Raw genomic sequence first — 26,743 nt, 5'->3', positions numbered from 1 at the left:
CGTAAGCAACTATTGACTTTTGAATATTTAAAAAAAAAAACCTAAATTACTAACGTACATATAACGATAAATGTAACCTTAAACATTAGCTTCTCTGACTCTATAGACTTTAAAAATAATAAAATATGTATATATATACATATCTAATTAACTCACGTATAATATGTGAGAATGAAGCTATTGAGTACAATGAACTCGAAAGTCGTATGCATTTGTTAGATGTATGCATCGATTTACGGTGAAGGGGGGGGGGGGGGCATTGACTTAAGTCGTGGGGCTGGCTCAGACCTGGCAACACCACTCCCTGGTAAATTCATCATAGAACCCATACGGTCAATCTGCTGTCCCCGTGTAAGGGTTTCACTCGCCAACACTACACCGGGGTTCTAAAGCAAGGCTAGGGTCCAGTTTCCTCGCGCCCAACCACCCCCCCCCCCCTTCATCTCTCCGTCACAGGAGCTTACGCCATCCTCCAAGCTAGTGAAGTCAAGCGGGTTCTTAAACGGGAAACGTAGCTAAATTCATTGACATTAGGTTCATATAACATTCACAATGATGATATTTGAAATATGCAAATATAATTAATACGACTTTATAGGTACGGTGAAAATGCAATGTTGATATTTACATATAGGCATAAATAAACAGAACATAACATAAAATTTGAAATTGCATAATATAGACAGGCTACATAAAATCATCTGGATATTAGTGTTTAATTACAATATGTAGGCTGACATTGTTGCTTTAAAAAATGCATATGGAACCTATATTAATGTTGCGGGAAATGTTGGTTCACAACGTAGGAATCTGCAGAGCTGGTATCAAATATAGATTTAATTTTAAAGATACGGGAGGATTTCAATCTGAAGGGGCACAAATAATGGTGGGGCAGTAGGTCATGTGATTCTATTTGAAAAGGGGAGGTAGGTGGGGGTGATGCATGGGGGTGTAAATCAGAAAGTTTACCTCAACACAAAATAGATTGTGTGTGCTATTCTTACCAAAATTCCAATATTTGAATATGCTTAATGAAAGGGTACATATATAGTATACACTTATTTTATTCCTAAATATGGAAAAACAAAGGACACTTGATTTTTTTCTCATATAAGCTAATATTATTTCAGTAAAGGAAAACATAATCTATTGAAATAACCACAAAACACAATTAATTTACAGAAAAGTTAAAAGTGTACCAGAAAGAGCACGTCTTGTAATTTGAAAAATAACAACAACAAATACGACTGTTGAGTTTGCTTTTTTTTACAAAACTGGGAGGGCATGTTACCCTCTCTACTACAAACTTCGCCTCACCTGTTTAAAGATGAACCCCCCTCCCCCCCCCCCAAAAAAAAAAAATTACGTGGCGTTTTCCGACTTGCAGGGATCAGTTTAAGCGGTTTGCGGTTGAACAGTGGATTACAATGTCTTAATATTTGCAGTTGGTTTAGAACCATGAACAATCGTCTTTTACGAAAGGTATTTATTTTGTGGCTTTGTTTCAACAATTCCTCAACGCCGCTGATTGGTTCGCTGCTGATGGATCGTCTGCTGTTCTTCGAAGAACATAAAATCAATTAGTAAGACCGCCCCTATTAATATCGCCTTCGTTTTCACTTCTAAGTCCATCGGGAATTGGATAGCAAAGTTGTCGGCTTTAGTAAACACTTCCTGAACGTATCCTGCCCATTGCTTGGTGATTTTACCGATTTCTTCGGTTTCATCTGAGGAGAGTACCTTTGGAGAGATAGAGAAAGAGAAACAAAGGGGGAAATTACTTACAAAATGAGGCTAGTTGTACATTTAGAGAGGGAGAAGACGTGGATTGAAGTTGCTGCGGCGAGGGCGGGGGTTGGGGAGGGGTGGGGTGGGGTAGAGGAGGGGGTGTTAACATTGCCCAAAAATGGATCATAGATAAGCAATAACATGCAATTTATCCTACACTATAGGAGATGATGTCATCCCTTCAAAGGTTATTCCAGAGATCCCGAATATGATAAAAGCTGTATAGTTGTAGAACCATAACTAGCACTCATATCCCGCCCCGCCCCCCACCATTTGCCTTGGACTAAGAAATATCAAGATTTAAAAACAAAAAATCATCCGGTTTTAAACTTCCATCCATTCCCACATTGGTACTCTTGGGGGAGAAATACTTACGTTGAATTCTATATCACTGTGACTTGACCCACAGCTACAGCCTGGTCCTCTTATTTTAAGCAAAGTTTCATGATTTTCGTCCAGAATCGATAAATGATCCCCGCACAAGCTTGGCCTGCATACAAAAATTAAATATATATGTAGGACTGAATTCAATTAATATAGGCTATATTTTCATTGAGTCTGGTGTTCCCAATTTCCCACATCCTACAAGGATATTTAGTATGAAATGAGTAACAATTATCAGAAATGCTACAATAGCTGTTAATTTTACATCCATGCATGCTCAGATGCAAACTAGAGCAATTTCTTGCAAATATTTAACACCTTTTAGCGGACCCTGGAATATTACCAGACATGTCATTACGTAGCCGGCTGTGTATCCGTGTTTGATAAACGTGTCTCGTGTTACATGACTTAGTCATCCACCTGTTTCCGTCCCTGTTTTCTACCCTAAAAATTACTGTAATTGGCTGCGTATCCATGTTTGATAAAATAATATATATATATATATATATATATATATATATATATATATATATATATATATATATATATATATAATATATATATATATATATATATATATATATATATACCTTTGAATAACATATCCGATAGGGCAGCCAGGCGGGGCCTCTACAGCGACATTAAAGCCACATGTTTTGCCATTACAGCATCCAGCACAGCATGCACAACAACGACCCGCACAGAACTTGAATTCTTTGCAGACCTTCATGACTTCTTGAGACATATTATCCATGATGTGCATCTCGAAGCTTCTTTTATTACCGCAATTTTGACGCACGACAGTGTCTGACTCCTCGACAGCGAAAAGAATCTAATTAAAAAAAAATGACATAGACACACACACACATAAATATATATATATATATAAATGAAAATCGTTATGAGTTGGAAAATCAAGAACAGTGAAAAACTACCAGCCTCCACCGGAATGGAACCCGGGCCTTCCGCTCTGTACACGGACACCCTAACCAATAGGCTATGGACGCTGATTGTATGTCCAGAGGTTCGAAACTGGTAAGGAAGGTCGCAATTTCACTGTAGGCGTTTGACATCTATATCAAACAATACTATTTCTGCTTTTGGTGACATATTTTGCATTCCTCTAGTGATCAAACATGATGCTAAACAACTCGATCGAAATCATCGAATATATATATATATATATATATATATATATATATATATATATATATATATATATATATATAGGGTAGGGGGTATGCAATCCATATGAAACTGCACCTGTATTATATACCTCCTAAGATGAAGTATAAACTGTATAACGTATACGTACCTGTTGACCGAGAATATTTTTCACTTTATATCTATTTGGTGTTTCGAAGTTGGTGAGAACTTCAGCTATTTCAATTTGTTGATGGACGAGGACTTGATCGAGCTGACTGAGATACTCCAGTCCTGGTGGACAACCGATGGTTGCCTAGGAAACGACAACGAAGTTACAAAAATATCAGTAGTGGCTTTGGTGGAAATAGTTTCAACAGTCAAATAACCACAAAAAAAAAAAAAAAAACCGTAGCATTATTAAAAATCAAAATAAAATGAAACTGTTAGCAAACTGCTTATCCACTAGAGAGCCTGTGTAATAGAATGTGTAAAAGTAAGTTGGCCTGACGTTTCGATCCTAGCAGGATCTTCTTCAGAGGCTAAATGACAAGTTACAGTAACAGAGGGGACAAAAACACGCACAGAATACAGACAGGTTAATGAGCACGGTGAACACAATGGGATGGATGAAAGGGGATTGTAAGTAGAAAGCAACAGGAGAAGAGGAGAGGAAGGAGATAAACTGTGGAGGGACAAAGAGAGGATTAAAGGCACAGGGTAAGGAATAAACTGGAGAGGACAAAGACAGAAAGGTGTGAAGAAAAATGGAGGGGAAGAGAGCTGTGAGAAGAAGAGTGAAAGGGGGGGGGGGGGAGAAAGGGGAGAAGGAGTAGGGAACAGAGGAAGTTAGTCATGTCCTTCCTGAATGTTCAGCCCATGAGGTTGAATGGTACGAAGGCGTTGCATCCAGAGCCTCTCTCTGCTGATTCGTACTAGGTCAGGACGGCTACCTAAGGATTCAATCCCCTGTAGGGACATGTCGTTAATGGTATGGTTGGGAAGGTTAAAATGTTCTCCAACTGGGGTCTCAGTCTTCATGGTGTTGACTGTGGATCTGTGACCATAGAATCGCTTCTTGAGGGTGGTTTTGGTTTCGCCAACATACTGGATGCCGCAAACTCTACAAGAGATCAGATAGATGACATTGGTGGTAGTGCAAGTGATGTGACCCTTAGTCTTGTGTGTGAGTTGCATGCTGTGGCTGGTGATGGAATTGGATTCAACAATGTGGTGGCTGCAGACGATGCATCTCGAAGTACGATCACATTTGAAGGTACCATGCTGAATGGGTGTGAGGTTAGAAGTAAGAGGTGGAACAGCAGCACGTACAAGAAGGTCTCGTAGGTTGCGTGGTCGTCTGTAGGCGATGATGGGTTTTTCAGGGACGGCTCGTTGGAGTCTATCTGAAGTGAGGAGAATGTTGTGGTTGTTAGAGGTGATTTTCTGAAGGGGAGGAAGATTTGGGTGGAAAGTAACAACCAGGGGCAGCTTGTTGTCGCAATCTCGTCCCTTTTTGTCCTTCACTGCCAAAGTAGATGATCTGGAAAGGGAGCGGACTCTCTGAATGGCTTCACGCACCCTTCTGGCACTATGGCCCCTGGCAATAAGGTGTTTTTCCAAAGCATCTGTATGGCGAATGAAAGAGGAATTGTTGGAGCAAATGCGACGAAGACGAAGTGCTTGACTGTAGGCAATTCCAGACTTGCAGTGACGGGGATGGCAGCTTGAAGAATGGAGATACTGGTGTGTGTCTGTGGGCTTGGTGTATAAGTCTGTAGAGAGAGAACCGTGTTCCTTGCGAACAGTCACATCGAGAAAGTTAACCTGTTGGTGAGAGTAATCAGAGGTGAATTTGATGGTGCTGTGGAAAGAATTGATGTGATGGATGAAGGTGAGCAGGCTATCCTCATCACTGGTCCAAATGAAGAAGATGTCATCAATGTAGCGCCACCAGATAAGGGGACGGCAGGGAGCCGTACTGAGCATGCGTTCTTCAAGGCTAGACATAAACAGACATGCAAAGGAAGGAGCCATCCTGGTTCCCATGGCAGTCCCGTGTCTTTGAAGGTAATGCTTGTCCATGAACGTGAAGTTGTTTTTGGTGAGAACCTGTTGCATGAGAGCTTTGATGTCAGAGATGGGTGGACAAGGTGACCGATGACGAATGGACTCAGTACACTAACAAAATTAACTTGTGTTTGTCTCAGCAGAACATTGAACTCACAGAAAGAAGAAATAAGAAAATGACTGACCTTCAGAAAAGACGCAAACGTACCGCTTGCAACCGTTTTAGAAGGCCCCAGACTCCACCTGAGTCTGAACCACCATCCTCAACTGCAGTTGTTAACTTATCTTCTTCTACTCTTACCAGTGCAGACCTTAGGCTTCTCTCCAAAGGACTCAACTTCTGTCCTACTCCTCCAGCATTTGACCAAGCGGAACTGAGTCAAGATCTTACTCATTTCTTTCGCAGAATTCGCCTTCGTGAGTTTTTCCTAGATGATCCTCCAACTGAACGGGAACCCTTCTGCAAGAAAAGTTCTTGGATGCCTCCTAAGAACAGAGTCCCTGTTTTAGAAGCCTACACACAGGTCGTCAGCTCTGAGACTAACCAGTCAAACTCTCCTCTCCGCAGAACACACGACAACCTTCCAAGAGATGAGCGTACAGCACTCTCCTCACTGATGTCTCGCAGTGACATTATCATCAAGCCAGCCGACAAAGGTTCTGCAGTTGTCATCCAGGATCGACAGGATTACATCAAGGAAGCCATGCGTCATCTCTCCAACAGTGATATTTACACTCTTCTTGATTCTGATCCCACAGATATTTTCTCCCAGCAGATAAAACAGACCATCACTGATATGTACCAGCGGAACCAGATCTCTAAGAAGGCTGTTTCTTTCCTTTCTCCCACAGACTGTAAGGCAGCCAGGTTTTATCTCCTGCCCAAAATTCACAAGCCTGGTAACCCTGGTAGGCCTATCATCTCGGGCAATGGGTCCCCCACCGAGAAGATATCCTTGTTTGTGGACCACTTCATCAAACCTCTTGTTCCTCAGATTAATTCTTATATCCATGACACTCCAGATTTCCTCAGGAAACTTGAAGATATCAAAAACCAAATCCCCAGTACAGCCATCATCGGTACTTTCGACATCACTTCTCTGTACACTAACATCCCTCATGCTGAAGGTATCGCAGCCACGTGTGCAGCCCTGTCTAAGAAGGTCCACCCTTGTCCACCCATCTCTGACATCAAAGCTCTCATGCAACAGGTTCTCACCAAAAACAACTTCACGTTCATGGACAAGCATTACCTTCAAAGACACGGGACTGCCATGGGAACCAGGATGGCTCCTTCCTTTGCATGTCTGTTTATGTCTAGCCTTAAAGAACGCATGCTCAGTACGGCTCCCTGCCGTCCCCTTATCTGGTGGCGCTACATTGATGACATCTTCTTCATTTGGACCAGTGATGAGGATAGCCTGCTCACCTTCATCCATCACATCAATTCTTTCCACAGCACCATCAAATTCACCTCTGATTACTCTCACCAACAGGTTAACTTTCTCGATGTGACTGTTCGCAAGGAACACGGTTCTCTCTCTACAGACTTATACACCAAGCCCACAGACACACACCAGTATCTCCATTCTTCAAGCTGCCATCCCCGTCACTGCAAGTCTGGAATTGCCTACAGTCAAGCACTTCGTCTTCGTCGCATTTGCTCCAACAATTCCTCTTTCATTCGCCATACAGATGCTTTGGAAAAACACCTTATTGCCAGGGGCCATAGTGCCAGAAGGGTGCGTGAAGCCATTCAGAGAGTCCGCTCCCTTTCCAGATCATCTACTTTGGCAGTGAAGGACAAAAAGGGACGAGATTGCGACAACAAGCTGCCCCTGGTTGTTACTTTCCACCCAAATCTTCCTCCCCTTCAGAAAATCACCTCTAACAACCACAACATTCTCCTCACTTCAGATAGACTCCAACGAGCCGTCCCTGAAAAACCCATCATCGCCTACAGACGACCACGCAACCTACGAGACCTTCTTGTACGTGCTGCTGTTCCACCTCTTACTTCTAACCTCACACCCATTCAGCATGGTACCTTCAAATGTGATCGTACTTCGAGATGCATCGTCTGCAGCCACCACATTGTTGAATCCAATTCCATCACCAGCCACAGCATGCAACTCACACACAAGACTAAGGGTCACATCACTTGCACTACCACCAATGTCATCTATCTGATCTCTTGTAGAGTTTGCGGCATCCAGTATGTTGGCGAAACCAAAACCACCCTCAAGAAGCGATTCTATGGTCACAGATCCACAGTCAACACCATGAAGACTGAGACCCCAGTTGGAGAACATTTTAACCTTCCCAACCATACCATTAACGACATGTCCCTACAGGGGATTGAATCCTTAGGTAGCCGTCCTGACCTAGTACGAATCAGCAGAGAGAGGCTCTGGATGCAACGCCTTCGTACCATTCAACCTCATGGGCTGAACATTCAGGAAGGACATGACTAACTTCCTCTGTTCCCTACTCCTTCTCCCCTTTCTCCCTCCCCCCCCTTTCACTCTTCTTCTCACAGCTCTCTTCCCCTCCATTTTTCTTCACACCTTTCTGTCTTTGTCCCTCTCCAGTTTATTCCTTACCCTGTGCCTTTAATCCTCTCTTTGTCCCTCCACAGTTTATCTCCTTCCTCTCCTCTTCTCCTGTTGCTTTCTACTTATAATCCCCTTTCATCCATCCCATTGTGTTCACCGTGCTCATTAACCTGTCTGTATTCTGTGCGTGTTTTTGTCCCCTCTGTTACTGTAACTTGTCATTTAGCCTCTGAAGAAGATCCTGCTAGGATCGAAACGTCAGGCCAACTTACTTTTACACATTATTAAAAATGGGTATTTCCCCTTTTTATACCTCTTTTAATTCTAAACAGGAACGAGGAAGTTGATGATCTAAACTTCCACGACAAAGTTAGCAAAGAAAACATATAATACTCTATTCGATTGGAGGGGGAGAGAAGGGGTTGGGGGTTTGGGTCTCACCTTCCGCGAGACAGGTAATATTTTATATTTTATATATATGGACTAATGTCTAAGCTATAAATTAGGTCTACTCGCAAGGACTTAGGTAAATAACAAGTTGTATTTCTTTTAATATCTATTTCAGGGGAGTGGAGAGGTAGAGGGAATGGTGAAACCTACCGACCTCAAAATCCGATCCACAGAAGAGAACCAGAGAATCAATATATACTAATGGAAGTCGATAGCGACTTACAAAAGTTTTTAAACTCTTCATTACATTGTGTGCGAATATGCCACAAAGAGAGAGACCAGTCGGCAGTTTGGGGAGAAAAAGAACGACAACTTGTAGGTCAAGTCACTCAATCCTCTGCCTCATCACAACATGCTGTCAGTAAACGCAGCTTAGGCGATGGCTCCGAATGCGAAGCCGAATCCAAATGTTAAACAACGATGTCGGTATACTTCACTAAAACTGTGGATACAGCTACGAACAACATTTCGAAAGAACTCAAGAAGATAAAGGCAAAAACCAGAAGAAGATTTGAGAAAATCTTTTGAATAACTGAAAAGGGAAAACGATTTATTATAGGAGCGATACCTCACTATTGAGCAACGGGTTGCGAAACTAGAAGAGGAATGTGGTTACATGACTCCATGATCAATAAAAACAGGAACATTTTTCACGACACAATAACGTCAGGATTGTTAATCTGAAATCGAACGAAGGTGAGAACTGTTCAGACTTCGCAACTGCAGTTTTTCAGGAGATTGGCATCCCCGCCTGCAGAATTGAAAGGGGCCCACCGAGATGAGAGATCCGTCGAATGAGGAGAAGGCACCATCTTTGTCGAGGTAAAATTTTATCAAGACAAGTTTCAAATTTTGTAAAATGCTAGAAGAGCCCTCGCAGTGAAGGGTTTATAACATCGTGGACGACCGGACAAAACAGGTCTGGAAAGGAAAAAGAAAATGGCGGCAGCAAGTACAAGAACTGTACCAAAATGGAACCAAACTCAGCCTTCTACAATGGTGAATGGAGAGGCGCAGCAGGAAAACCATTACAATTTCTGTTACTCCACACATTAAGATATACGGGTAGAGTTCTGATTGTTGAAGCGACAATTCTAGATAATTCTTTCATTCTCTGGTTAATGTCTACGGGTCCAAACTCTGATGATACGGGGTTTTCCCCGCTTTTTATCTTCTACTTTACAAATGGTTAATATCAACGATGTCATCATAGGAGAATGATTTGAACTTTATTTTCCGTTTCAAATTTGTCAAATTGGCAGGGAACCTGATGACCAAATGTTAAGGCGCCGAGGGATGAATGTATCAACTTAGTGTCCAGTTTTGATTTGATTGACATTTGGAGGGAGTGGAACCCTAGCCTAAGAGAATACTCTTGGAATTTTAACATTAAAACTCCCGGAATAAGATGTAGACAGGAATTTGGTTTCTTCTTATCTCGAGTCATATTCGCAACTTGGTTACAAAGTGCACTTCTTCTCCTATACTATGCATTCTGATCACTCAATAGTTAATTTGGCTTTTAAATATTTAATACAAATAAGCGTAGTCCAGGTTACTGGAAACTTAATAACTCTTCACTGACTGATTTGGTTTACACTTCAAAAGTAAGAGCAATTATTACTTGTGAGAATTGACGTGTTTCAGGGAAGTGACCCGTCCAAAATATGGGAATACTTTAAGTATAAAATCCGTGCTTCTAGAATAGACTTTAGCAAAGAAATAAGGGCTGCTCGTAGGAAACAGGAGACAGAGTTAATGAGAGAAATTTCGCTTTTAGAAAGTTCCTATTATAACTTTAGGGCAACAGAGAATCTGGAGAAATTGAATGATGGCAGGTTCAGGCTGGAAACTTGATATAACTATACACTTCAGGGCAGTACAATTGGTCGTTCCAGGGCTCGTTGGGTGGAACAGGGAGAAAAACAAAAATAAACATAGAGAATTGTCATGAATCTGTAAACGTTCAAAAGTGTCTCAGGACAGGATGTTATCAATAATTCAAGTATTTTAGGTGAGTTAAACAATGTTTACAAGCAGTTATATGGCAGTGTGGCTTGATCTCCTTGGTTGATCCTCCAACTTAATCTTCATTGTCCAATGCCTCTCACTGATGAGGATGCCAGCATTTGCAGCACTTCCTACAGAGGAATGTAGCCAGCCACCATTTTCTTTCAATGATAACAAGGGCCCGGGTAGTGGCGGTTTAACGGCCGAGTTTTACAGCTCTTTCGGCCTGCTGTTGCAAAGTTGGTCACAAACAATATAAATTTTTGCTTATAACCATTGCAAATTGTCGAACGAACAGTCTCGTAGTATAATTACACTTTTGCCGAAGCCTGATAGGGACCTCAATAAGTCTTATGGAATGTAGACTACCGGTATAACATTTGCTCCATAGCCTTTGGCCTCTAGAGTAAAATGGTTTATCGAAAAGTTGGTTGATTCGAATCAGACCGGTTTTGTTTAAGGGCGATATATTGGTGAAAATATTCCTTGTATTTTAGATATGATAAACTTTTCTGATGCTATGTCAATTTCTGGATTGATGGTATTTGTAGATTTTGAAGAAAAAAAGCCTTTGGTCAACTGGAGTGAGATTTTGTTTTAAGACTCTCAACATTTTCAACCTCAATGAGGATTTTTGACGCTGGGTTCAAACCCTTGTACTTTAACTCAATAGCTTGTGTTTGTAATAATGGCCTTTTCAACTCCTTGAAGAGTAGCTCTGGTTTAATGGTCAATTAATGAAGGGGGAAAACGAATGTATTTCCTCTAGGATCGTTAAAGGGAAACAAACCACCTTTTATGGACAGGTAAAAATTTAACTAGACCACTGGTCCAATTACTGTTTTGGGTATCACGATCGGAAGGGGGGGTGATCATCTTTTTTGGCTGGCAATTTCATCCCCAAACTTTCCCACCTGAAATCAATTCTCAATCTGTGGTAGCAGCATGACCTTAGTCGGCTCGTTGAAATCACGTTGATCAAAACGTTTCGCAACCTTTCGCAGCTGGTGTTTCTGTTTCGAGTTCACCCAAACCATGCCTCGAAAGTGTCCATTAGCTATAGGTTGCATCCAAAAACCTGTCGTTTGTACTGAACGGCAGGTTTATTCCAGTTGGTTAGCTGAGTTATAAGTCCCATCTTTTCGCACTTTAGTTGAGCTGCCTATTTGTCTATTATGCAACTCATCACACAGCTAGTAGCCAAATCACTATCAGATCAAGGCAGACATGGCAAGGTGTGAACAAATCAACTCTTCCAAACTAACCAGTCTGTTCGCAGAAGAGATAAAGTTTCAGTAAGTTGAGGTCAAGAGAGCTGAAAAATGCAACCTATGGTTAATGGACTAATTCTTGTCATGCCCACATTTTGGACAGGGAAGCCGGACACATAATACGGTTTTTAACAATATTTGGTATAAAAGGGATTTCATTTGTGGGCGATATCTTCGACGAGAACGGAGCTCCTCTGTCTTTTAAGGCTTTTGAAAATAAATACCAGCTGCGTGCTTTCCCGTTTACAATTGGGGCTTAATTTATGCCATTCCAATTGAATAGAGGAGGTCTGGTTGTTGTAATGCTAACTTTTTAAATCCATTTTCTCAATTGTTTGAAAGGTCCATTCAGTTTTATTCAGCCTCTCAATTCAGTCCATCAGGACAGGCTCGATATCGTTCACTGTCGTTGCACATATTTAGTACCAAGGTTTGACCACATATTCTGATGTACATGCACCGACTGTGTGTAACGTTTGTACATGTTTACAATTCGTATGCATAACGTACTGCATAACAAGATAACGATGTCTGAAAGTCTAACGAAATTTACAGCCAACAGTTGGCAAACCGACGTCAAATGTGTCGAGATATGGAGCAGTATTAAGAGTGGCAAATTTCCATCAACGACCGTTTCTTAAATAAGTAATTCTTTTTTCCACACAAGGTTTTATTTTTCGTATTTGGAAACGTTTACTGTCACCCTAACAATTATTTAATTATCCACCTGAAGTAATATATTTTCGTATGCAAGAATAGTAACACCGAGCCAAATATTGGTGATTTCTTTTATACATTTAAATTTGCTTTGAGCTTTGAAAGTTTGAATTATTTTAAGCGAAAGCAGCCCCAGAAAAATTAAGTGAATTTTCCGGAGCTTAGAAACGCCTTTTCATTTTGTCAAAACTTGCTTACGTAGATGTTTCTCATTTAGCCGTGTATTGCAATTGGTTTCATTTGTTTACAGCAACTAACATTAACTGATTAAATGATTATTACAATGAATATTATATTTATTATCATTATAATTATAACTTCTGGCTTTCCAGCGCAGTTGGAGATATTCGGAATAAATTATATCTCGAAATATTTAGTTCAAAGTTGCGTTCGAGTACGAACATGTGTGCTTTGGTTATGATTATGAGAACAAAATGAAATGGTATAACCTCACAATTATTTACGCTAAGTTTTATAGTTACTTTTGCAGAATAAACAAAAGCGTTCCAAATTGAAGTTAGTTCACGAGCTTCTTGTTCCAAGACAGTATCATTCTGTTGGATCCGGTAATTCAGAGGTCAGACTATAAATTAAGTGCACATGTGAATTTCATTTGAAACTAATTGGAGCCCATAAACTACAAGTTCATATGTGTTGGTGGTGTATGGTTAATTCGCGCGCTCCCGAACTTCCGTTCTACTGTGATGGTTTACACACATGTGTTGTTAAACTAGTAGACGCTGTAATAGCCGTGTTTGAAAGTTTCAACCACTTGTAACCACTATTTTCGAACGTAACTTTATCTATACAAAGTCCTTAGAGAAAAACCAGGCTAAATTGATATATTGTATACAGGCGAAGACAATATTACATTACGAGGTCCATTAATTACTGATTCTCTGCCATCGATAGTAATGATACAGTACAAAACTTAACGCATGGGCGGAAGTATAATTTTTTTCGTTGGAATCATAAATAACTTACGGAAGGTCGATCCATCCAAGATAACCCCGCACCAGGCACTTGAAGGGTCGGTTGGGCCTTACCAGGAGGTGACGTCACCGCTGTTATGCCTGTCATACCAAACTGTGGAGTATTCGCCATGGTCTGGATCAATATAGTTAATGTTGAAAAACGCAATTCAAACAGGATCGATAAGTTCAACTGTCCACGGAGCTATCAATATGCCAATTGTATTTGTGATAGCGATATTGTCTAGATTACCTCTAGTTCTGTCCGCTGACATCATGCTTCAAAGCAATCGCAGTGACAATACAAACAGTTCTTAACCTGGTTGTTTATCAAACCAGGCAGAAGAGAAAGAAAAAAGAAAAAGAAAAAAGGGAGAATACGGATATAGACGTAAACCTGCACAGCCTACTCAAAACATAGTACTTCCTTCCTTATTGCAATCTTAATGTATATACCAGACGTGTTTGATGTGTATAAGAGTATGTATATTTATTGTTTTCTCTTCCAAGTCACTTGTCATCAAAAACAATTTAGACTACACGTTATGCCAATGAAAATAAAACAACAATTCCATACAATTCCTGTAAACAGACCGATTCATTATTTAAGGAACTTCACTATCTAGAACAAAGCGGCTACAACAGTTATGTGCTGGAAGGTGGGCTAACTAGCAGTGTTACATAAAGTTGACTGAACACATTCGCCTGTTTAAAGACTAAGGACGGGTTACGACGATATTCGTGCCTAGGCCTACTTTACCGCCGGTGTGACAGTACAGAGTGTCCCCTGTACAAAGTGTCCCCGGGGACACTCTGTACCAGCACATTTAGTCCAGTCGGACATTATCTGCTGAAATTGTGTCCCCCTCTTCACAGCAAATATAGTCCAGCTGGACAAAATGTCCTGGAACAAATTGTCCGCAAATGCTTCATAGTATATTTTGTCCCGCTTAAAATTTTGGCAATTCGCCATTCAAAAGGCAACTATTCATTATATCAATCATTAAAACAGATGTATACATAGTTTGATGTTACAGGTAATAAATGATACGTTGTGCGTTGCTACAAAACAAAAAATAGAAAAAGAAGAAAAGTTAACAATTCTTTCATATTCTTTCAAAGATGTTATCATGTTTTTGTTGTGATTGCTGCTATATATTTTATCTTCCGTATATTTTGCATGTTGTATTCTGCCACTATATTGCGGTCATAGTCATCTTTACAGAGGGAGCGATCGCATCAACCTAAATTCCTCCCCAACAGTGGCGGGTACGGGATAGGGCAGGCAACAGCTACAACAACAAAATAATTGCTGAGGTAAAAGATAAGGAACTTCAAAGAATAATCCAGGTCAAAATTATGTTTTGATATGTTAAAGAGGAACATAATTTAAGCATTCTGGTGAAGTTTCTTTTCAATTCCTATCGTTTTTGAGATAATGAGAGTTGAAGTTACCACCTTACGTAACAAAAGTGTACTTGGAGCAAACAGGTGTGACGTCATTGTTTATGTTCATTGTTTATGCTCCTCTTTAACATATCGAAACACATTTTTGACCTCGACTCTTTAAAGGAGTTCCAACTTCATTGTTGCCGTATTTCTTTTAGACACAGTGGGTAAGATTTGGCAATTATGGTTTTTGTACTTTATCGGTCTACGAGAGTTGCCTAGCAAACATGAAACTTCATCTTTGCAAAAAGCTCATGATAAAACGGTAACCTTGGGTCTTTTTCAATTTACATCCTAATATACAACAATTAAGTATACAACACTCAGGCCATTATACATCATTTTAAGTGCAATGTCGAGGGGAGGTGGTTGGGATGGTAAGTTATCGGTTTGTGCCATGGGGAGGGGTCTTGTTAAGTCCGTAACCTATATGTGATGAGCTCCAAAATATTTTTGCTTGCTAATAACAATCCTGAGTTAGGTGGAAGACACTTCCCTGACCTTTAAAATGTCATCACTCCCCTCTCCGTACGAACCTAAAACCTACCACTTGACTTTCATTACCACTTTATTGTTTACTTTTTACATTTCCTTATTTTTCTCACTCAACAGTCGAGTCAAGGTTTTCTCCTCTCAAAAAGGTGGAGGGGCCAGCCACCCTCCTCCCCTGAACGCTAAACCCTGTTGTGATGGCCATCTATATCAGCCTGGGCAAAGAGTGAAAAAGTGATTATGCATGGGATAATTCATGAGGAAATTTATCTGGAATGATGATTCTCCCTTTTCTAGCTCCGAGGCGACTTAAGTTAATCCATGCTTTCTAGCACATCCTTCAATCAGGGAGGTATTACTTAACTAGAATTAGATACTACTGCAACTCTGCTTCCCAAAATATGTACCTGAAACTCTCTAATCCACATTAAGAACATTCTCTTGGGAGTTTGGTAAAGACCTCAATAAAACCATGCAGACTTTTGACTTTAGAATTTCCCCTTGAACTGCTTACCACACCCGGATATTATTTAAACAGAAGGATTACCTATATAATGCTTTAATGTGCAACTTGATACCGCCAAAAGTTTCACCTTTATTGTAAGTTAAAAGAAAATGGCTGATTCTAATGTATCCAACGGGTTTGTCATTACGATTTATACAGGATTTCATAACACGAATACAAAGTTACAACAGGAAGCAGACTATGTTCAGTTATATCTTTTTCTATGAGAAGTTATCTTGGATACAATTTCCAGAACCAAGAACCACGCCTTCTCATTTGTTCTTTAATGAAGTAATGAGGTGATAAAGAATTTCATATCGGGTCAAAATGCAAACTATATGGATTTCCACCGAACGACTGGCAGTATTAAGTCAATGGCCTGTCTTTGCTTAAATGTGTAGCAGCCGACGAAACTTTCTCTCATAATATGTTAAAGTGAAAGTGTCTGCAACTAGTTAATTGCAAAGAAAATCGTTTACACATGTCTTTTGAGTCGTCTGTTAACTTCATACATACTCCCTCCATTGGTGGTCAGAGATGAGAATATCTGTTCAACCGAATCTGTGCAAAATAAAAGTTGAAAGCAATATTATGAGTAGTGAATGCCACACTGTAAGTCATACATTAAAAGGTTGAAAAGGTGTATGTTTTAGCTCCAATACAAAAAATAATTAACATTCACCATGTTGGTTGAGTGTAGACTACTAGTGTATACTCTAAACTATACTCAGGCATTGAGTTAATAAGATGATATTTTATTGTCACACCTACATGTTTATGGGCGTACTGACTCAACAATTCTTATTAATTATTAGTCATAATTTTGGTGGCGTAATATCACAAACTGAAATGTTTCAACCATACGAGCCAATACAACATTTGTGATATATTTACTCAATTAAATATCAGACATTTATCAAGCTACAGTAATCCAGGATGTACCATAAGTTTGATGCCTTTTTGTGCTCAGTTGATTTATGTGTGCAATGTCTGATTGTTTAATGACAATCAAACATTAATTGCCCTGAATCATGATCCATGGGGATCCAAAACACCCTCTGCCTGTATGACCGAAATCCAAAAACAAATAATACTAGCTAACCATTACAGTCAAATGTTCTAATTGACATCATTTTGCATCAGGAGATCTAAACAAATGCCCTTTCATGCCAAAAACAAGGTAACCCTTCCCCAGGTTTCAGAAAATACCCCCCACCAATTCACACACATAAACATATTTACCAATTTTCCTCAAGGGACCTATTAGAGCATTGGTACCTAAACTCAGTTGATACATTATCACTCTTATCATGTTGAAGTTCCTGTCAAAACAGCCAAGTAGTCATAAGTGCCCACTTTCTAAACAGAAAGTTCCCTGTGGTTACAATATCAAACTGTCCAACATTTTTTGAAAAGCAACATACAGTAGGTGATGTCTAGCTGTGAAATGTGGTCTTAATTATTTACTCATCATTTGTTTGAACAAATAAACACCAACTTGAAAAGAAAGAAGACGGCATTACGGTTCGAATTTCAAAAACATTTACAATTGCAGGCTCTGTCTTGACTGTTGTTCTATTTCCATTGCTTCATTCTGTACACAGGTCTAGGTAACAAAATAGTGGGATATCTGATCGAAACAGGGTCTTGGTTGATTAAGGCCAATTATAATTACTAAGCATACATGAAACTATACTGTACCGTATTTAAAATTGCTTAAACCACTAAACCAGAAATGTATTTTCCAACTTATGTGCCTATGTGGATGGTTGCTCTGCAGTTATGTCAAAGTGTGGCTTAAAGGTATACTGTATTGACCCTAAATATGCCAGATTTTCACTTTGGTCAACATTTTATGTTTCTATGTTTATTAAAACCCTGGAGGAATTTTACTTCATTGTAACATTCAATCATCTTGTGTCTGAGCACAATCTGAAGGGTTCATACCTCCAGGAAAACTTCTACCAATTAGAGTGGCTAGAAATTAGGACTTTTACAGACAACCTTTAAACTTGTAAATGTTTCGTTTGTCCAGACAGAGTGACTTTAACTAAACTTGAACTTCACTGCATGCTGTGGACAACCTGTACAATAAGAACAGCTTGAGACTTACCTGTTTCCATAATCCAGTTACAGGAATGCTGTTGATACTTTTTTGTAGGTCTACGGGACAGTGACGCTTTGACCTCCTGGTTCATCTCGCAATGTTGAACATACCTTACTACGTCCACGTTGATAGTTTTCCAACACAATCTAGACATAATATATTGTTTGGTTATCTATGCTAACATTAGCACCTTCAAAAGAGATAAGAAAATTCATGATCAAGGAGAGATTATGATTGTTTGCCCCCCCCCCCAAAAAAAATAATAATAACAAATAAAACTGCTGCAGAATTGGTAGGTTTAGCTGAAGTGCCACTAAAATTTAGTTACAACTCTGTATCAGTGTTTGAAATGGAATATTCACATTATTGTTCATATTGCATGGCTACTATTTGGTTTAGGTGTTTATTAAATTTCTACTGCAGTGAGGTTTGGCATGTAAAGAATATGGCACACCTAAAAAAGTACTATCAGGCCTTCAATATCTTACCAATCAAAATTAAAGAACGTGAATTTGTTACATACTATTAGGCTATTAGTACCACTTTCCTCTAGAAGTAGAGCTGTAGCTGTATGCTATAGTCCATTAATTTCATTTATGTTGTCGCATACATGCAGGCCAGACTATCTCTGTAAGCTTTAGTGATATGGCTGGTTATTGCAGCGGACATACAGTGCAACTGGGCGGCAGTGTAGTAGGCCTAAGCAAAAATATCGTAGTAACCGTTCTCAGCTCTTAAAACAAAGTGATTGTGTTCAGTCAACTATAGGTTACACTACTGATTAGCTAACCTTCCAGCTGAGAACTGTTGCAGTGCCTTTGTGATAGATCCTTCCTGAAAATGAAGTAGAACTGTTTATCGGAATTACATGGTCATATTGTTTTCATTGGCAAAACGTGTAGTCGAAAGTTGTTTTAACAGATTTATGACAAGTGACATTGGAAGTGAAAGGAATTAACATACTCTTATACTGACACCATACACGTCTGGTACATACATTAAGATTGCAATAAGGAAGGCAGTACTATGTTTTGAGTAGGCTGTGCATGTTCACACTCATATCCGTTTTCCTCCTTCTTATGTTTTCTTTCGCTTCTTCCTGATTTAATAAAAAGAAATAAAAATTTTAGGACCTGTTTTCTACTGTCACTACGAGTGCTTTGAAGCATGATGTGAGCGGACATAACTAGAGGTATTCTATACAATATCAGTCTAGCACAAACACAACTGGCATATTATAGCTTCGTGGACTCTTGAACTTATCGATCCTGTTTGAATTGCCTTTTCAGCATTAGCTATATCGATCCCGACCATGGCGAATACTCCACAGTTTGGTATGACAGGCATCACAGCGGTGACGTCAATTCCTGGTTTGGCCCTACAGACCCTTCAAGTGCCTGGTGCGGCTTTATCTTGGATGGAAAAACCTCCCGTAAGTTATTTATGATTTCAACCCAAAAAGTATGCTTTCGCCCATGCGTTAAGTTTTGTACTGTATCATCCCTATCGATGGCTGAGAATCAGTCATGAATGGGCCTCGTAATGTGATATTGTCTTCGTCTATATACACTATATCTTTTTAGCCATTTCTTTATTTAAGGATTTTATATAGATACAGTTACGTTTGAAAATAGAGGTTACAAGTGGTTGAAACTTTCAAACACGGCTATTACAGCGTCTACTAGATTAACTACACATGTGTGTATACCATCACAGTAGAACGGAAGTTCGGGAGCGCGCGAATTACCCATACACAACCAACACATACGAACTTGTATTATATGGGCTCCAATTAGTTTGATATGAAATTCACACGTGCGCTTAATTTATAGCCTAACCTCTAAATTACCGGATCCAACAGAATGATACTGTCTTGGAACAAGAAGCTCGTGAACTAACTTCAATATGGAACGATTTTGTTAATTCTGCAAAGGTAAATAAAATACTTTGCCAGAAGTTATAATGATAATAATAATAACATTGCGTCGTGAAAAATGTTCCTGTTTATTGATCATGGAGTCATGTAGCCTATTTTCCTCTTCTAATATCTCAACCCGTTGCTCAATAGTGAGGTATCGCTATCGTTTTCCCTTTTCAGTTATTCAAAAGATTTTCTCAAATCTTCTACTGCATGGCCAAATTCTGCTTTAATCTTCTTGTCAAAGAATTCTTTCGAAATGTTGTTCATAGCTGTTTCCACCGTATTAGTAAAGTTTACCGACGTCGTTCTGTAACATTCTGATTCGGCTTTGTATTCAGAGCCATCGCCTAAGCTGCGTTTACTTACAGCATGTTGTGACGAGGCAGAGGATTGAGTGACTTGACGTACAGGTTGTCGTTTTTTTTCTCCCCAAACTGCCGACTGACCTCCCTCTTTGTGGCATATTTGCACAGAAACAGGATATAAAAGCAACGGCAACCAAGATAGACGAAAATTGTCCCAAAAGTTAGAGGTGGATCGTATCTAGAAGGAGATTATCTGTAGCACTAAATAAGTACGTTCTTACATGGTCATGACAGGCTCGTTCCCAATAATAATAATAATTATCATGATAATAATAATTATATTGAGGATTTTTAAAGCGCAGACATATCCATCGGTAACGGTGCTCGTGGCGCATACCAATATTACCCTGGTCAACGATAACCTGTCAAACATAGGGACATGCCCTCCACATGGCAGCAGCTTAACAGCGCCCACCTGTCAGTCCCAGTCTAACAGGCCCCCATGTAAACACTTGGGTGAAAGAGAGGCAATGGAGATGAAGTGCCTTTCCCAATGACACAACGTAATGATCTGGCCAGGGCTCGAACCTGCACACCTTAGAACACAAGTCCACTGCCTTAACCAGCTAAGCAGCGTCCAAATAACAGTTTATCTCACAGGTCCCCATATATACACCTGGGCGAAGAGAGGCAATGCAGATAAAGTGCATTGCCTTGTCCAAGGACACAACGTAATGATCTGGCCAGGACTCGAACCTGCAAACCTTAGATCACAAGTCCAATGCCTTAACCTCTTGAACACAACGCTCTCAACATATTCCAAGCATACTGGTGAATGTTTGCATTCGATTCCTACATGTGGGATATGAGAAAGAAACAAACATCGTTTGGACACATTTCAAACCCACTGTACAAACTTAAAGCACACATGTCTGATATCTTAGAATCTACATGACCAATTGGTTGTGATGAAGAGTTTAAAAACTTTTCTAAGTAGCTATCCACTTTCATTAATATAATATTGATTCTCTCATTCTCTTCTGTGGATCGGATTTTGATGTCAGTAGGTTGAACTATTCCCTCTACCTCTTCACTCCCCTGAAATAGATATTAAAAGAAATACAACTTGTTATTTCCCTAAGTCCTTGCGTGAAGACCTAGTTTATAGCCTAAAATTTAATCCATTTCACCTCGAAAATATTACTTGTCTCGCGGAAGGTGACACGCAAACCCCTCCATTCAAATGGAGTTTGTCGTGGAAGTTTAGATCATCAACTTCCTCGTTTCCTGTTTAGTATTGAAAGAGGTAAAAATAAGGGAAATACCCGTTGTTCATATGTCTGCGTTTTTTGTTTGTATTTGACTATTGTAACTATTTCCACTAGAGCCACTACTGATAATGTAATAACTTCGTTGTCGTTTCATAGGCAGCCATCGGTTGTCCACAAGGACTGGAGTATCTCAGCCAACTCGATCAAGTCCTCGTACATCAACAAGTTGATATGCAAGAGGTTCTTACCAACTTGGAAACGGCAAACAAATATCATGTGAAAAATATTCTCGGTCAACAGGTACGTGTACGTTATACAGTACCGTATATACTTCATCTTAGGAGGTATTTAATACAGGTGCAGGGGTATGTGGGGTGCATACCCTCTCCACCCTACCCTACACAATACCCTCCCCGCCCACACCCCAGTCTTCAACCCTACACAACACAATCTAACGAAAGATCGTTATCAGCACAATTCTGTGTAGACCAGTTTATTTAAACTTAATTTATTGGCTAATATTTCTCAGAAGATATAGATCCGACGTACATGTTTTTCTTTGGGGGGGGGGGTGGGGTGAGGGAGAGGTTGGGCTCCTGAAAATATACCTACTTATCGACATCTTCCTATAAGATTTTGTTACCTAATAAGATTATTTTGTGTATTGGATGTTGAAAAAGCAGTAGTGGAACTACCTGTCTCGCGAAAATAATTTAACGTACTGTGTAACATTTATTTTATTTTTTAATATCATATGTTGATATATAAATATATTTATCTCTATACCATTTTTTTCTTAATTTAAATTAAATTTTTTTCGCCGTCGAGGAGTTACACAGAGGCGTGATTCAAATTAGCGGTAATAAAAGAGGTTTCGTGATGCACATTATGGATAATATGAATCAAGAAGTCATGAAGGTCTCCAGAGAATATAAATGCTGTGTGGGTTGTTGTTGTGCATGCTGTGCTGGATGCTGTAATGGCGAAAAATGTGCATCTAAAGCCGCTGTAGAGGCCCCGCCTGGCTGCCCTATCGGATATGTTGTTCAAAGGTATATATGTTTACTCTCAACATTACACAGAAAGGATGATATTACGTTAAAAATAGTTGAAACGTTTCAAGGTTGATACTGGGGTGTAAGCTCAGTGGTTAACACCGGTGCCTTTCAATAAGGTGCCCGGTTCGAGTCACTCCCAGATTAATGTATGTCGTCCAGTTACAGAGTTGTTGACAATTGACAACTCATAATCATGGACGTTAAATATGAATCTAAGAAACTGACTTCGGTCAGCTTGCGGCTTTGATAAGCCAATGAGGCTTCTTCGCGAGTTTCTGCTTGCAGGAGGATCTAAAATAAGTATATACATACATTCATTGTATTCAGTCCTAAATATATATATTTTTGTTCACGCAGGCCAAGCTTGTGCGGGGATCATTTAGCGATTCTGGACGAAAATCATGAAACTTTGCTTAAAATAAGAGGACCAGGCTGTAAATGTCGGTCAATTTACAGTGACATAGAATTCAACGTAAGTACCCCCCTCCCCCCCCCCCCAAAAAAAAGTGTACTAATAAAAGGATGGATGGACTTTAAACTGGATGGAAAAAAAATAAATCTTGATATTTCTTAGTCCAAGGAAAAAGGTGGGTTGGGGGGATTTGAGTGCTAGTTATGATTCTAAAACTATACAGCTTTTATAATATTCGGGATCTCTTAAATAATCTTTGAAGAGTTAATGGCATCGTCTCCTATAGTGTAGGATAAATTGCATGCTATTGTTTATAAATGATCCATGATCCTTTTTTTTTGGCAATGTAAATACTCCCTCCTCTACCCTCCCCCAACCCCCGCCCTCGCCGCTGCAACTTCAATCCACGTCTTCTCCCTCTCTAAATGTACAACTAGCCTCATTTTGTAAGTAATTTACCCTCTGTTTCTCTTTCTCTATCTCTCCAAAGGTACTCTCCTCAGATGAAAACGAAGAACTCGGTAAAATCAGCAAGCAATGGGCAGGAGACGTTCAGGAAGTGTATACTAAAGCCGACAACTATGGTATCCAATTCCAGATGAACTTAGAAGTAAAATCGAAGGCGATATTATTAGGGGCGGTAATACTTATTGATTTTATGTTCTTCGAAGAACAGCAGACGGTCCATCAGCAGCGGACCAATCAGCAGCGTTGAAGAATTGTTGAAACAAAGCCACAAAATAAATACCTTTCGTAAAAGACAGTTTTTCATGATTCTATATATAACAACTGCAAATATTAAGACATTGTAATCCACTGTTCTATCGCAAACCGCTTAGACTGATCACTGGCAAGTGGGGAAAACGCTACGCAATATATTTTTATAGGAGGGGAGGGGGCATCTTTAAACAGGTGCGGCGGAGTTTGTGGCAGAGGGGGTCACGTGCCCTCCCAGTTTTGTAACTCAACAATTTCTTCATTTTTGTTGCTGATATTTTAAAAATTACAAGACGTGCTCATTCCGGTACATTTTTCTGTAAATGAATTGTGTTATGTAGTTATTTCAATAGATTATGTGTTCCTTTACTGAAATAATATTAACTTATATTCAGAAAATAATAAAGTTTCCTTTTATTTTGCATGTTGGCGAATAAAACAAATGTATATTTATTATGTGCTCTTTCGTTAAAACATATTCAAATATTGGACATTTGGTAGGAATAGCACACATGTTCTATTTTGTGTTGAGGTAAACTTTCTGATTTACACCCCCATGCATCACCCCCTACCCACCTCCCCTTTTAAAATCGAATCACATGACCTAATGCCCCTGCATTATTTGTGCCCCTTCAGATTGAAACCCTCCCGTATCTTTAAAAGTAAATCTATATTTAATACCAGCTTTGTAGATTCCTACGTATGAATGAACCAACATTTCCCGCAAAAGAAATATAGGTTCAATATACATTTTTTAAAGAGTGTCATGTCACCAACAATGTAAGCCTACATATTGTAATTATACAAGGGACGAAAAGGGACCCTAGCCTGCTTTAGAACCCCGGTGTAGTGTTGGCGAGTTTAATCCTTCCACTGGGGGAAAGAGAATTGACTGTATGGGTTCTAGAATATGACGAAGTTACCTGGGAGTGGTGTTACCAGGTCTGAGCAAGCCCCGCGATTTTATTCAATGCCCCCCCATCCTTCCCCCGCACCCTTAATCGATGCATACATCTAACAAATGCATACGACTTTCAAATTCATTGTACTTAAAAAGCTGCATTCTCACATATTATACGTGAGTTAATCAGATATATATATATATACATATTTTAATATTTTTAAAGTCTATAGAGTCAGAGAAGCTAATGTTTAAGGTTACATTTATTTTTATATGTTTAAAGAGCTACTGAACGTTAGTAATCTAAGTATTTTTTTTTTAAATATTCAAAAGTCAACAGTTGCTTACGGAGATTTTGTTACACCAAAGCATGTCTCTTTTACCATGGATACATACATTAACGTATTATAACCTAAGTATCTTATGTATGTGAGTGCAAGGTCGATGATGACGTCACACCTCCGGTATATAGGGCAATTCATTTCATTTCATTTTGTTTTATTCTATTCTTTTATAACTTCATGTATATAGGCCTAACTCAATTTTTGTTTCTTTCTACAAATTTTGCTGAGACGACAATACCGCGTCGTGTTTTCATTGAAAAGTTTTGTAATGAATTTCACAGAAATCGTTAAAACTCATTTACCTCTCACGTGCTTTATTTTGAGTCTTGCGATGTACGTTTCGAGAAGATACGAGGAGATAGGTTTCGAGCATGGACGTCAATCTAGGGGGGAGACGGGGGACACGTCCCCCCACATTTCGATGGATGGGGGAAACAATATCAAATGTCCCCCCCCCCCACACACATTTGGAAAAACAGTAGTGTCGTGGCTCTATTTGGTTACGGCTTACACATCTTAGGATTCATATCCTCGAATATCACTCAATTTTGTTGAATGGAGAATTCCACCCAGATCTCGTGAGTTGGTACCCTGAGCTCTCCAACAATCTTAAGCTTAGTCTGCCTTTCTTTCGAGGCCAGTTCCATTCGTCGTCGGTTGAAGGGTATAGACAAATATTCAAGTCGATGAATCCAGCGGTACGGGCTATGCTTGGTGAAGTCGAAGCTCTCTTGCGGTTGCTCCTCGTCTCCTCCGCCAGTTCGACGGAAGCCGAGAGATGTTTTAGTGCTCTGAGGCGTTTGAAGACAAGGCTACGGAGCACCATGACTCTACAGAGGCTGAACCATGTGATCGTGTTCCATATTCACCGCACAGGGACGTCGTCAGAGGGGGTGTGGGGGTGTCTCACCCCAATCTTGGTAAAACTGACGCTAGTTGGAAAATTGGAGTGCGACAGTCGGAATTTCCGGCTGTCGCACTCTAGTTTATCTAGGCCTATTCATTTATCCCTGTGATTGTGCGAATTTAAAAAAAAAAAATCGGTCAAAATTGACCTTTAACCTGTCATATTTACCACGTTTTCCTTGCCACTTTGGGAAATTGTACCTCGCGATTCCTATACTCCAAAACTTCGTATGATTTTGAATACTACAAAACATGCCTAATAGAACTACCGTCATAGGCGTAGGAGCCCAATTTGATTTGTGGGGGGGGGGGGAGTTGTAACGACTTGCCCGAAAAATATAACCCAAATTTTCGATAATTTGGTAATGTGCATATCATACAGGCATGCATCGGTTTTTACATCGCATGCATATAGCATACAATCATTTTCCGTCTTAATACCCTTCCGTATGGTGAGAATTGTTGGGTAATAATAATATCAGGTTTAACCACTGAAAAACACATTGCAAATTATCTTTCTTTCAGTAGGTGCTCAAAAGCTATCAGCATATTGCCCGAATTTCACAAAAATATTTGGTTGGGGTGGGGGCAATAAGTTTGTGAAATGAGTGCCAGTGGGTACAAATGTATCGCAACAAGTTCGTAACAGAGGTGCAGTCGCGAAAGATTGGGTTTTCTTACTGACACTGACCGTATCGTTGACGAGTAGCGCGAGAGTGAGGGGTACAAAGCAGCAGTCGGAATTTTCTGGCTTCAAAACCGATTTTCAGCCACTACACCCCCCCCCCCCCCCCCCAATCATCAGGCCTTAGCTACGTCCCTGGGTATATGGTGGTTACATAGTACGCTCCGACCAGAATTTACCCGATAACCAGATGCAGATCCACCTAGCAACCGAGGTAACTTGCTTGAGGACTCCAAGTTAGAACGAACAATTACTGATTTATTTTCATGCCTTCATCACTTTAGCCACCACTCACATGGGACCTATTCTAA

At 39.8% G+C, this 26,743-nt stretch overlaps 2 protein-coding genes across 6 annotated transcripts in view; one reads left to right on the top strand and one right to left on the bottom strand.

Annotated features, from left to right (window-relative positions):
* Positions 1–26,743, top strand: part of LOC139981960 (phospholipid scramblase 1-like) — a 175,574-nt gene that overhangs the window by 120,314 nt on the left and 28,517 nt on the right. The window contains exons 1-5 of one of the 5 annotated variants that reach the window (XM_071994415.1): positions 18,991–19,344; positions 21,566–21,709; positions 22,241–22,461; positions 22,825–22,939; positions 23,370–25,138. The exons of 2 other annotated variants lie outside the window; for them this stretch is intronic. In XM_071994415.1, coding sequence (XP_071850516.1) covers positions 19,225–19,344; positions 21,566–21,709; positions 22,241–22,461; positions 22,825–22,939; positions 23,370–23,594 — 825 coding nt within the window. In that variant the 5' untranslated portion in view covers positions 18,991–19,224 and the 3' untranslated portion in view covers positions 23,595–25,138. Of the gene's footprint in view, positions 1–18,950; positions 19,345–21,565; positions 21,710–22,237; positions 22,462–22,824; positions 22,940–23,369; positions 25,139–26,743 lie in introns of those variants that run through there. 2 more of the 5 variants (XM_071994413.1, XM_071994410.1) reach the window with 2 other exon arrangements.
* On the bottom strand, positions 1,347–13,663 carry LOC139981962 (phospholipid scramblase 1-like). The gene is made up of 5 exons (XM_071994416.1): positions 13,373–13,663; positions 3,488–3,631; positions 2,763–3,004; positions 2,164–2,278; positions 1,347–1,740 (listed from the first exon to the last, which is right to left on the bottom strand). Exons 1-5 carry the CDS (start codon positions 13,490–13,492, stop codon positions 1,516–1,518), a joined length of 846 nt encoding a protein of 281 aa, XP_071850517.1. The 5' UTR covers positions 13,493–13,663; the 3' UTR covers positions 1,347–1,515.

Source organism: Apostichopus japonicus, chromosome 16 (genome assembly GCF_037975245.1).
Source record: "Apostichopus japonicus isolate 1M-3 chromosome 16, ASM3797524v1, whole genome shotgun sequence".
NCBI lineage: Eukaryota > Metazoa > Echinodermata > Holothuroidea > Aspidochirotida > Stichopodidae > Apostichopus > Apostichopus japonicus.
The sequence above is the reverse complement of the archived record's forward strand: the minus strand, read 5'-3'. Positions and strand labels throughout refer to the sequence as shown.